Below are 12,676 nucleotides of genomic sequence, written 5' to 3' on the forward strand. Positions count from 1 at the left end.
TGGTGGGCAGAGCACAGGTAGACCATTTGTGCTTAATTACAAACACTAACTTTCTATTCCATTATATGAAAGGTAAAATGAAAATAAAATGAAAGTTCATTTTAGACTGATAATTATAATCAACACTACGGTTTATTATTTTCATCAATTACTTTTATGAACTCTATCCGACAGGTTTATGCTTTTGAAAAATATGGCTTTAAGTAAATTAATCGTAATTTTCTTGATAGATATATTTTTAAACAGTAGGCTGAATGAAAAACTATTTTAAGCAAAATTAATCATATATATATATATATATATATATTATGTATTTTAATAATTGTTTTGGAATAAAACTTTTGCTAGGACACCAGGAAACGTTGTTATATAAACAAGGTTCACTGATGTTTTCGAGAGGTATTGATATGCTACGATGAGATATGATTGTTTAGTGTTTGTTCGCCTGGAGACATCAGAGATTTAGATTAGAGTGATTGTGAAATTCAGTGAATTTTGGGGTTTGTACAGGATATATTAGAATTAAATATGAATTTTAAGTGTTATATTCTGCCTCTGATGGATAAAAACGTAACACTAAGAGTAATAAATTGTAGAGAAGGTTAAACTTCGTCCTGAGAGTGAGAGCGATTTGGTAAAAAAAGTGGCAGTGACAAAGTAGAAAAGATTAACTTAAGAAGACATTAAAAATAAAAGTCGTATCTTTTAGTTTTAGGATTTTCTTTTACTGTATATTTTAACGCTAACTGTAGTGTTATTGAACTTCAATTTGAAATATAATACATCTTCTAATGTAATTGAAATTTTAACCTTCGGAATTTAATATTGTAACTGCTGGTAGTAAATTATTTAAGCATGAGTAACTTGTTGAAGAAAGCTCTGTCACCTACCATTGAGCAAGAGGTAAAGGAAGTGTTTATAAAAAACTCTTTGACAGCTGAACTTGGACGAGCAATTCGTCATCTCCAGAAAGAAAATATTGATAAAACTGGACCAGTGTATAATGGAGAGGGTTTATCTTACACCTGCACCTGTCTGGAAGCTATATTTATACATGGGATCAAAGATAAATTTGCCAATAAAGTTTCTGCTGTGTTAAGTGGAGCAGTGGACAAAATGCCTGAAGTAGATTTTTGGCCTGTTGTCATGGTATGTAGTCACAAAGATGTTCTCAAACAAGTCCAGCAATTAAGCCAAATAACAACTGATATAGGACGTTGTCGAGCATGGTTGAGAATGGCTCTGAATGAAGGTCTGATAACAAGTTATGTGGAAGCTATTTTACAAGACAAGACAACTCTTCATTCATATTATCGGAGCACTGCATATTTAAGAGATCCCGAAGAGCCTGCAATAATGAAGCAATACCTAGATGGTTTGGATGTATTTAGTTTTGAGTTATCTTTTGACACCACAGTGCTGAACTCATGGACTCGTGCCCCACTAGCTCTAGCAGGATTATGGATTCCTCCAGAGGTCCCAGAGCCTGTCATGCCTGCTGAAGATGTAGAAGATTTTTTTCAGAATGAGGAAGTAAAAGGGCAGAAACATAGTAACAAGTCAACAAAATATGTAGATAAAAAGAATGAGATTATATTTGGCTGTGATAATAAATCCAGTCAACTTCAACATCTTCCTTTTGCCCAAGTAACAGATACCATAGCAGCAGATCAGTCTGATAATTTACATGAAATAGAGCAAGTAGGTGAGGAAAGTGTTTCCCTCAGTCTGAAGTGGTCTGGTGTAGATGAAGATGCAAGTACATTAGCATCTCCAAGCTCTGTACCAGATCTAGAAACTGTGCTTGAATCATCTCCTTTAGCCAGTGGAAACAATCTTTCCAGGCAGCGAGGGTGGTCATCTTCCTTTGATGAACATCAGACTAAAGTAGATGATAACCAGAGTTATGATTCACTTTTGCAAAGCTATAATCAGCACCGCAGCAGAACACTGATTGGAACTCCAGAAATGTCTGACTTCATAAATTCAGTGGTTACACCAGACACAACAGAGGATACAAAATCTAAAAAAGAGAAAGAGTTAGAGGTAGGAAGTGAATTACAAGACTAAGTAATTATGTATATAGTGAAGTAATGGTTATTTTGTAGTTAATAACTAAACAAGTACAAATATGTATGGCTCTTAACCTCATGTAAATCACTAAAGGTCCTAGAACATTGTAGAATTAGAAGAAAGGCTTCAAAGTGGATGTTATGAATTCTTAAAATGATTAAATATGTGAGGAAAAGTTTGAAATATAGTATTCTTCAACTTTTGCAGATGGACATCAAATTTTGTATCTTTTACTTAGCATTATTAAATTGTTTTATGGGATTCATATTTATAAGATGTAGTTAATACATTAATTTAGCTTATTCAAGTTATTGTGGTTTTTCATTATGTATTGTAGGTTGTTTTTAATAGGCTTAAAAGTATGTACCAAATGATAGTATTCTTGTGTAATATCAAAACTGTTTGATTTGTTTATCGTGGATAGTGAAATGCAATAACTATTATTTTGGATTACCCACTATTTTCAAGCTGTAATATCTTAGCATTAATTTTGTTTAAATTTTCTATGTGGCTAAATTTATATTCAGTTTATTTGAGATATTAAAACTTGACACTGACTAGATTAAAAACTTGTTTATCTTATCACATATATTTAATTATTAATTACATTTTTACATTAAACCATTCTAATGTTTTGAGTAGATATATTCAGGTTTTGTTGACTTCTATACTGGGACAGGTTGACTAACTGTGTTATCAGTTATTTGGATTTAGAAGGTACTTTATATTTCTTTTTCTTGAGTGTGGTTCATATTGGATTATTTTAATATCATTCCATATAATTATGTGAAAGAGATTTTCTCTGTCATGGTGTTTGCAGATAGGTTGATAAGCCATAATCTTGTACATGTATATATGTTACCCTTTTGAATTCTGATTGTTGGTGGTCTTTTATTTTTGTATTTACATATGATGTTATCATATAGTGTTCTTGCTCTTACTGAGTTTAAGTGATTTGGTAAGGAGTTTTCTTTTTATAGGGTATGAAAGAGCTTCCCTAATATATAATTTTTTGCAAATTTGAGGGTTTTATTTGCAGATCATAATTTTTAGTATTAAAAAGCTGTATACCCTTAAAACTATATGTTGTAGACAAACTTGTAAAGAAATCTTGGGTAATACAACCAGACCATGTTTATAGATGTACTATGCTTTTGGCATTCAAATGTTCTGTACCACATCAGTCACCAACTAAAATCTCACTCCTCATGAAAAAAGTTCTGAAAGAAAAACACCTGTTTAATGTGCCTTAACCAGGATTATATTGCATTGCGACTTCTGAAGGCTCTTCTGACCTTATGTTGTTTGTAAGTCTCTTGAATGTTGTCTAAGAGACTTTTGATATAGGGAAAAAAGGCTGTATTTATTTTACTTCTTCTGCATATTCTTATCATTGGTGTTTATTAAGTGTCTAGAGAATCTGTTGTCAAGGTTAGTCATAGTGATGTTTTTTTCACTTCTCTTAGTATCTACTTCGTTAAGGATCTTGCTCATTCTGGAGACTAGGCAATATGTGACATCCCTCATTATGCTGTTAAGGTGGATTATCTATAGTTAAGGGATTTACCAGTATATGTTGTGTCCCTGTAAACTCCTCTGGTATACGAATAGTGTGTCTTGGAAAGGATTGCTATGTTAGAGGGTGAAAATAGCATAACCTAAAACATGAACAACAAAGGACCATTGCCTTTCAAGCTTGTTCCTTGCTTACCCACACTTGAGAAAAGTAAGAATTCAAATCCACCCTTTACTTTTAGAAAATCATCCATTTCTCTCTCAAATTCTGGTAACGTGATGGCATGCTAACAGTAAACTTGTATCATAAGTTAATCACCTTGTTAGAAAAAAAAAATGGTCTTAATAGAAGCCTTACCTGTCTTTTCTAAATCTTATATTCTCTCATCCTGTTATCTTCAGAATACAGCATAAAAACATCAGAGGTCTTTATCTTATCTATATTACTCTATTTACCATGAAAAATTTTAGTGACAGTAACATTAGAATATTTCTTGTTGTAGTAATCTTTCTTGATAGGAAACACAAGAGTTTGGACTATCACCATGTTATTTTAGTTTTCTTAATGCACAAGCATTCAGCTCAATTACCTAAGCCTTCTACAGGTGTGAGACATTTAGTAAGCAACAAGATCTTACAGAATAATTTGCCAAGCAATAAAAAAAATAAAACTAAGTTTGAAGCCTAATAAGTTAAAATAAAATAATAATACAAGGTCAAGAAACATAGCAAGTCATATTATTAATGTGGTTTGTTAAAATAATGCCAGAAAGATATAATCAACAGTAAAAATATGCAAATAGTTAGATCACCAAAATGAAAAACACAAAATATTAGGTTAGTTTTATAACAGCATTGTGATGATAAAAAACTATTAATCTAGGTTCCATGACATTACTATAAGGAAAGTTGTTAACACTGTTTTAGAGAGGAAAACTACCACCATATATTTTAAGGAATCTGGTTGGTTCTCTAAAGTATAGGTCTGTTCCAAATAATAGGATTGTGATCCGAAAGCTAATGTTGATTACTATCAAGTGTCACTTTCTTACTTGCTGTGGTTTGTTGGTGTGTATTAACAAAAAGTTATGATATCTAATTAAAAACACCTTAGGTGTGAAAAAAAAATGCAGCCAAAAAAGGACTGAGTGTGTAACTTAAAGGAATTAAATCAAAATTGGTGGCCAAACTGGTAGCTACACTTATAACATTGATAAGGATTTTACAGCAAATATTCATTCATTAGTTAGCCAGGCCACATGTTTTGTTCAACTTGGGGTATGATGGTGGATGAAACAAAATACGTGGCCTAGCTAACTAATGAATGAATACATGCTGTAAAATTCTTATCATTGCTACAAGTGTAGCTACCAATTCTGATTTCATTCCTGTAAGTCAACATTCAAACCTTTTTTTTTTGGCCTCACATTTTTTTCACACATACGGTGTTTCTGATTAGATGACATAAGCATTCACATTTAGAGTTCAAAGCTTCACATCCAAAATGTAACACCCAAAAACATCAGAGGTAAAGTTCAAATGGATCTTCTCACAACTATCTATAGAATTTTATTTTTTAATCATCAGAGGATTTAGCTTTTTCAAAAAACTTACAGTAAAAAAAGTTTGGGTCAAATTTAGCTGTTTGTAACTAGCTGAGGAATTTGTTAGTTGGTTATCAGGTAATTGAACATAGGTACAGTTGTTAGTGCTTTGTGAGAGGTTTGAAAGGAACAATTCAACAGTTAGTAGTTTTGCCTTACCCATCATTATTCCTTTTGAACATTTTCCAATTGTCAATATCTGGAAACAAGTTTAGTATTCAGATGTTAGATGGAACCTTGTACAAAACATGCATAAAACTTACAATGCAGTTTTTTTTTCAAAACAAAGATTAATTTGAAATAGGACTGTGTATAATCAAAGTGCTATCACTGTTGTTACATGTAGGTAAATTTTCTGAAAGCTGCCAAGGATTATAGTAAAAATACTGCATCAGTAAGTAATTTTTAAGAACAGCGTTCATGATTTGTTTATGAAACTTAAATGCAAATTATTTAGACATTTTCTGTACTTTACAGTCTTCTGCCTCTAGCTGCTCTAGTGAGCCATCTTCCTTGGAAGCCATGGAATTTGAAGTGATTCCTAAAGTGTATGCCCTGACCTCTGATCACAATGACCAAAGGACCCAATTTCTGTTGTCTGTACTAGGCAAGATTTGTCCTGAACAGGGTTTAGACTCGCAAAGTTACCAGTGTCATGGCTGTGGTCGTCCTATTGGAATGATTTATGGAAAAGCATATGTGTGCACATATGATGGCCATAATTACTGTTATGAATGTCATGAAAATGAAGAGCATGTGATTCCAGCACGTGTTTTATTGAACTGGGACTTTCAGAAATATCCAGTGGCTAAATTGACCAAAATCTTTCTTAATCGAGTAGAACAAGAGCCACTTCTTGATGTTCGCATATTGAACCCTTTGTTGTACTCTGTTGTAGAAGAACTGGCTGCACTTCAAACATTAAGAACACAGCTGAGTTTTTTGCGATCATATTTGTTTACTTGCCGGGAATCTGTAGCTGAGGAACTTAGAAAGCGGGTTTGGCCAAGGGAATACCTATATGAACATGTCCATCTTTACTCATTAGCTGATCTACAACAAGTTAACAATGGAATCCTCTCTCAGCACTTGTATAAGGCTGTTAATTTTGCTCTTAACCATGTTCTTCACTGTCCACTCTGTAGTCAGAAGGGCTTCATCTGTGAACTTTGCAACAACCCACATGTCATCTACCCTTTTGAAACAGATGTAACCTATCGATGTGAGCAGTGCCTTGCTGTTTACCACAGCACTTGCATGACAGAAAAGCAACACTGTCCAAAATGTGAGAGACGAAAAAAGCGGGAAGAACCAAGAATTTTAGATTGATTCTGTTTTGAACACTTCACCTCTTATTAAAAATATCTTTTAGCTGGGTAAGTGAATATGACCTTTTATAAAATTCTGTCAGTAGATTTCAATTGTATCTTATTTGCTAATAAAAGTTCTAATTTATTATACATTCTGTTTTACATGTAAACAGTACCCATGCTGGGTATTGAACTACTACTGTTAAGATTCTGAACTGTCTAATGGGTTAAAGTAGAAAATGTAATATCAAAACTTTACCAAAGATTTAGGACATTAATACATATGTAGTGTTTATTGTAATACTAGCATAGAAGCCTGTCAAAAGTGACAGGAAACCACTGGAAACCAAAACAATTCTCTATAAAACTGGCAATGCACGAAAAAATATAAAATTTCCTTTCCCAGGAACATGCTACATATTTCTCCTGAACCCACTACATATAACTGGTGTTCTTTCAAGGTAGTCCTCCTCTTTCCTACATATAATTGGTGTCTTCAATTTGTTTTAGCAAAGTATTTTTCATAACAATTCACAAGCATAGATTTATGCTCGTTTTTGCTTATTTTTCACAGTTGTTAATAGAAAGCAAATGCACTTGCATGTTATCTATCACGTTAGTTTTCCCAGCTTTCATATTCAGATCCTACCTAGCTTGACATAATGATGTGGATAATGATATGTCACACACATAGCACTGTGCCTGATCTGGTCCTGAGAACTCCCTCCTTGATAGGCTTTAATATAGAAGAAAAAATGCCGAAATGTAGAAGCTATTTATGCCTATGTTAGCAATTGAATTCAACTAAAATGGGACTAGGCAATCAAAAGAGGAAGTATTATAAGAGAAAAGTGGAATTGGACTCTTTTCACTTGCTAAATTTGGAGAAATCAAGTGTGGCTGACCGACACTTTGCTTTTATGATTATGATTGTTAACACCACCCCCCACCCCCAATCTAGGCTTCTGTGTGAAAGAAAGAATAAATTGTATGGTTAAAGGAACAAAGAAAAATATGATATTTGAAACATTTATTGTTTTACAAAGATTTTATAGCGTACATTGTAATTACACCTGTTTATCTATTTATATGTCTAGATAAACACATGTAGCCTATTTAATATGCTATTTTTTTATAGAAGATAAACATTCTGATTTTGTCAAGTTTATATTTTGTACATTCTTAAAAATCTTACATTCCATTTTTATTTCTGTTCGTAATCATCCTCCACATTGAAAAGTTTTGTGAGTATTTTGATTCTATAGTTAGTGAAATAAAAATATTTCTTGCAAATTCACAGAAGTACAAACCATTTTGTATTTATGGTTTATGTACATTATATTCACATAATAATAACAGTGCTTTTTTGGAAGTATTTTCAGGGCATTTATTCTTCAGCTTAACATTGATTTGCTTTGTTTAAAATTAAATTGATATTTAAATTAATGACTTGTGGCATGTGTTGTCAACTGCAAAGTGCCATATAACATCTGCATGTACAAGTGGTATTTCTGAAATGGTACTACCTCTTTTCAACCAAAGCTATCATGACCTTGACTTGCCCTTTAAGCATTGCTAAAATTTTCAACAGCACACCAGTCTTTTATATCCCTTCATTTTTGAACCACTGAAGCAACATGTGCTGATCATATGACAACCCTTCACCAATACTATGCTAGCATAGGTAGCTCCTTCTACCATTGCAGCACAATCCTTACTTTCTCGATTGACATTCTAGTGTAACAACGTGTTTTAAATCATTCTCCATGTAACTACAAGATTTTGATTGTGCTTGATCACAAATTTATATCAGTTTCAACTTCAAGTTTGACTTCTTGGTTGATTTCCATTGTTTCTACTTGTTTGCTTAAGAAATGTTTCCATTTTCCAAATTCTACTTTGTTCTTGTGAATTTGATACTTAATATGGCAGATGATGAAATTCCTGCCATAAGTAGAATACTAGTCCTCAGGTTTGCTATTTATTATACAATAGTGATAGTTGGTTATTCCGAAGTGGAATTATTTTATATATTTTTCTGCCAACAAAGTTGTGTTTAATTATTCATTTAGAATTATGAATTACAAGTTACCACTTCAGTGGTTATATGTTTTATCACCACATCTACATGTGCTTCAGGTGATGCTACTCCATGGGGAAATTATTAGATTTACATTGTCAGGAGACTGATCGTCCAATGAGTTGACTTTCATCAAGCCCCCAAACTCGAATGAAATAGTCTGCCATCTTTGGAAAGATAAGGCATTATACTGTTTTGATTTTTGAATACTTTTTATTATTACTATTATTATCTTTAGTTATTTGGGTTCCATAACATAAGTTTCATTAGATTGGTCAACACTCGTAGTTAAGTTCAGGTTCAAAATTAGGCTTAGTTGTACCCTTTGTTATATACCATTTGCTTTGGCTTAACCTGGGTTTTTGTTATTTTAGGATTACCTGTAATTCATCTTATTGGCATATCAATCATTTGTTTAAGTATATTGTTTTTCTTCCATACATCACGTCTCATACATAAGTTATTGTTAATACACACTTACTTAATTTTACAAATTAACGTCTTATTTCATTTTCGTTATTATTTATCTTTTATACTTCATATTAACTTGGTTTGTGTGGAAGCCTTGAGCCCAGTATTGTACATAGTTATTGTTAAGTTAGAGGTTTTGATTTATAGCTTAGTGATATACTTTGTCCTACACTGTTCAATTAGTCTTAACAAGTGTCTGTTATTTTTGGTTTACCTGTAGTTCTACTTATGGATTAATTGATAATTAGGTTAAATATTTTGTTTTCTTCAACACAACATCTAATACATGTTTATTTCACTACACCATTTCTTAAAATTTACAATATATCGATTATTTCATTTTCATCCTTCTTTATAATCTAACTTCTTACTGTTAATTTCATTTAATTAATAATTTTTGCTTCTTACCATTAATTTCATTTGTGAGGGCCCCTGGGGGCCAGGGTCCATCCTACCTGCTCCCGGTATTGATAGTCTTCCTCCTACAATGGCTGAACCCATTTTAGACAACCTAGATTTTGTCAGTTTTCTTCCACCTGATCATGGATTGCTTTCCCAGGCCTCCACTGCATAATCTACTAGACCTATCACTTTTCTTTACTTTTTAGACACATTTCATAGTATATTCCCCTTTTTCTCCTGACATTGTTTCAGGATGATCATTTTTGTCTCTCTTTTTGAGAGTGGTACTTGCAACCCTTGCCCTACACAAGCTTTGATTCTTTTTTCCTTAGCTTATCATCAGGCAGGCTTTCTTCTTGATTATATATCATTTAGATTTCTGTTGATCCTATCCATTTTATCTCCTACCTAGTTTTTAGCTATCAACTCACCTACAGGTAATGTTTACCTTCCACCTGCTTTCTTAGGTATTCCACTTATATTTAGGGATTTTTGTGGGATACCTCCTCCTCCTTCCCTTAATGTTAGAGCATTTGCCATCTTCAGTTCTTTCCCTCCGCATGTGGCTTCTTTGCTTTTGGGATCTTCTAGGGTGGGACACTACCATTTGTTTACCATCCACTGCTAATAGGGACTTGCATTACTGTCAGTTCTTTTTCTTCACTGTTCTGTTTTTTGGGGCTACTCCTGAACACTTAGCATGACGTGGGGTATCTGCGATGTTATATAAAACATTTTTTTTAGTTGATCTTTTATTTCATTCTGAGACATTGTCATCTTTGTTCCTTTTACATATCTGGCACCTTCCCATCCTTTACCTGTTCTACCTATGGGTTTCTCCATTCATCATGTATGCTTGATGCTGATTGGAGTTCTGGATCGATCTGTCCTGCCTCAATCACTTCTTGGGTCTTCCCTGTCTTAATATGTAGTCTTTGATCACATTTTCATTGGCATTTCTGCAGGACTGAGAATGTCCATGGTACACATTCTTATTTTCCATTTCTCAGGGATGCTATCTTAGGTGTTTTCACCACGTGATTTGGTACCTGTTTTGTGCCTTGCCCTTTAGACTTATTTTGGTTCCATATGTCTTTTTGTAAGGTGGTCTGCATTTTACCTGACTTCCATATTTTAGGGGATTTTTCCAACACCATTAATTGGATGTCTAGCTTCGGTTAGCTCCTTCAAAATGGGGGTAGTCTTAACATACTCATCTACTCCTTCCACAGTCAGCTCGGGTAGTTGGATTTTCCAGTTGGATAAGTTTTTCTGTTCCATACATCACATGATAGTCTCCTTTAAACACCTCCTCCATCGGGACCATCCATTCTCCTCCTTGAATGCATTTGATGGAGTTCTCGATTATCCAAGCCATTACAGTTCACTATCTTACTGTTAGTGTGTTTCTAATGCATTGGGGGATGTGATTTGGGTCTAGCACATTTGCAATATTTTCAGGAGATGCTGCATGACACATGGTCTCTTGTTAGGGTTCCTTTGGATTTTTCTCTTAACTTTCATCCTTCCCTCTTCAACTATATGCATTGGTGGTTGAATATATCCCTAAAGATATTGGGTTTACCACTTCCTCCTCTCTTCTGGATTGTTTCTCTTTCTTGATGCTCATCTCCAAAGGTGGAGGGCATGGTTTAATCTGCAGCAAGCTTCAGGACAATGGTCTACAGCTGAAAAGTCCTATCATCTTAACACTCTGGCACTTCTATCAGTCCAATGTGCTTTAGTTCACTATCTTCGTCATCTACAGATTTGACTAATCATGTTTCATTCCGGTTATTTGATGGTGGGGGCTTATACCACTCACCAAGGGGACACCCAATCTTGTTCCCTTTGTGGTAGACACTCTTGACACACATCTCCTAGAGTGTCATGTTCAAGATGCTTTTATCCTCACTGCTGATCGACATTCTAGTTCTGACACACTTTTTCTCAAGGAGTGACCACTCGATTCTCCAATTTTTGGTGACTATCTCCTGTGGGGTGTTACTCCATGTGAAGTTTTGTATTCTTTTATGGATTCCATGTTACCTCATGTGCCCTGGCTGGTGATATGTTCAGACAGGGTTAGATCCAGTTTATAACTAGTTTTTTCTCATTTCATCACTCTTCTTCCCAAAATGTTTCTTCATTTGTGTCACTCTGGGTCAGGTCTTTCTGATTGATTCTTCCTGGCTGGCACAGATCTGGTTTTCTCAGCAGTTTTGGCTCAATATGTTCTTTTGGATTGATTTTATTAGCTCTCTCACTATGGGGTCAGTCAATTTGACCAAGTCACATGTCCTATTGTACTCGTTTAAAGTCTTTATAAATTTAATACTTATAACTCTCAATATATTTGGTTTATCTTCACGAATTTTGGCAGTCTTTCAGTTAATATTAGAATTCTTTCATATATTTCTTATTTTTTAGTGAAGTATTTTTAATAAAATAAAATATAGATTTGTCCATGAATAGATTGAGTATTTGTTTTGAATAGTTCGTGTGCAAAGTGATTTTCATGTTAAAATTAAAAATACTTTTCCTCGTCTCAAAAATCTCAACTTTCCTTTGTGTAATCCCTCAAACCTCCTAAATGCATTTCAAACGATTGTTTTTCAGTAAAAACTTTATAGTTTATCTGTTATTTTCTCGACCATATCTCAAAACGGGATTAGTCAATTCGACTGACCTCGTAACCACCAAAATAAAAAAAAACAAAAAAAACCTAAATTAACCTTTTTTCTTTCTAGAATGACTTCAACTTGTAACATGAAACTACGTTCGTTTATCCTAAGTAGCTCTAATTTTGTAACATTATACATGTATTTATAATTAAATTTTATTGTTTTATTGCCCTTTGAATGTGTCTAGGTTCTATCCCCACCATTATAAGTCGTAAATCACTTGAGGAACATGCTGCTCACATTAAGCTATCGATTACATTATCCACGAGCTACTCACTTGCGTGCCTTGTGAACCATTTTAATTATATTATTATTATTACTTATTTTACCTAATCTAGTCTTAAATAACTTTAAAAGATCCGTATTTTTAGATTTTAGTTACTTTTATAATAATAAATAAAGAATAGATATGAAGTACAAGAAATAAAATACTTACCCAATCTTCTCTTTTCTTGTCGTTGATTGTCGAGGAGAGTTAAGCCTAATTTTTATAGTAATTATAGTAATGCACTTAACAGTTTTTATTTAATTAAATAA

At 33.4% G+C, this 12,676-nt stretch overlaps 1 protein-coding gene across 1 annotated transcript in view; it reads left to right on the forward strand.

Moving 5' to 3' along the window:
- Positions 1-377: 377 nt before the first annotated feature.
- LOC106471311 overlaps positions 378-12,676 on the forward strand; it is a 22,637-nt gene continuing 10,338 nt past the window's right edge. The window contains exons 1-2 of the mRNA XM_013931906.2: positions 378-2,046; positions 5,670-6,568. Of these exons, the coding sequence (XP_013787360.1) occupies positions 856-2,046; positions 5,670-6,521 (2,043 nt within the window). The 5' untranslated portion in view covers positions 378-855 and the 3' untranslated portion in view covers positions 6,522-6,568. The remainder of the gene's footprint in view (positions 2,047-5,669; positions 6,569-12,676) is intronic.

The sequence above is a fragment of the Limulus polyphemus genome, unplaced genomic scaffold (genome assembly GCF_000517525.1).
Source record: "Limulus polyphemus unplaced genomic scaffold, Limulus_polyphemus-2.1.2 Scaffold4532, whole genome shotgun sequence".
Lineage (NCBI taxonomy): Eukaryota > Metazoa > Arthropoda > Merostomata > Xiphosura > Limulidae > Limulus > Limulus polyphemus.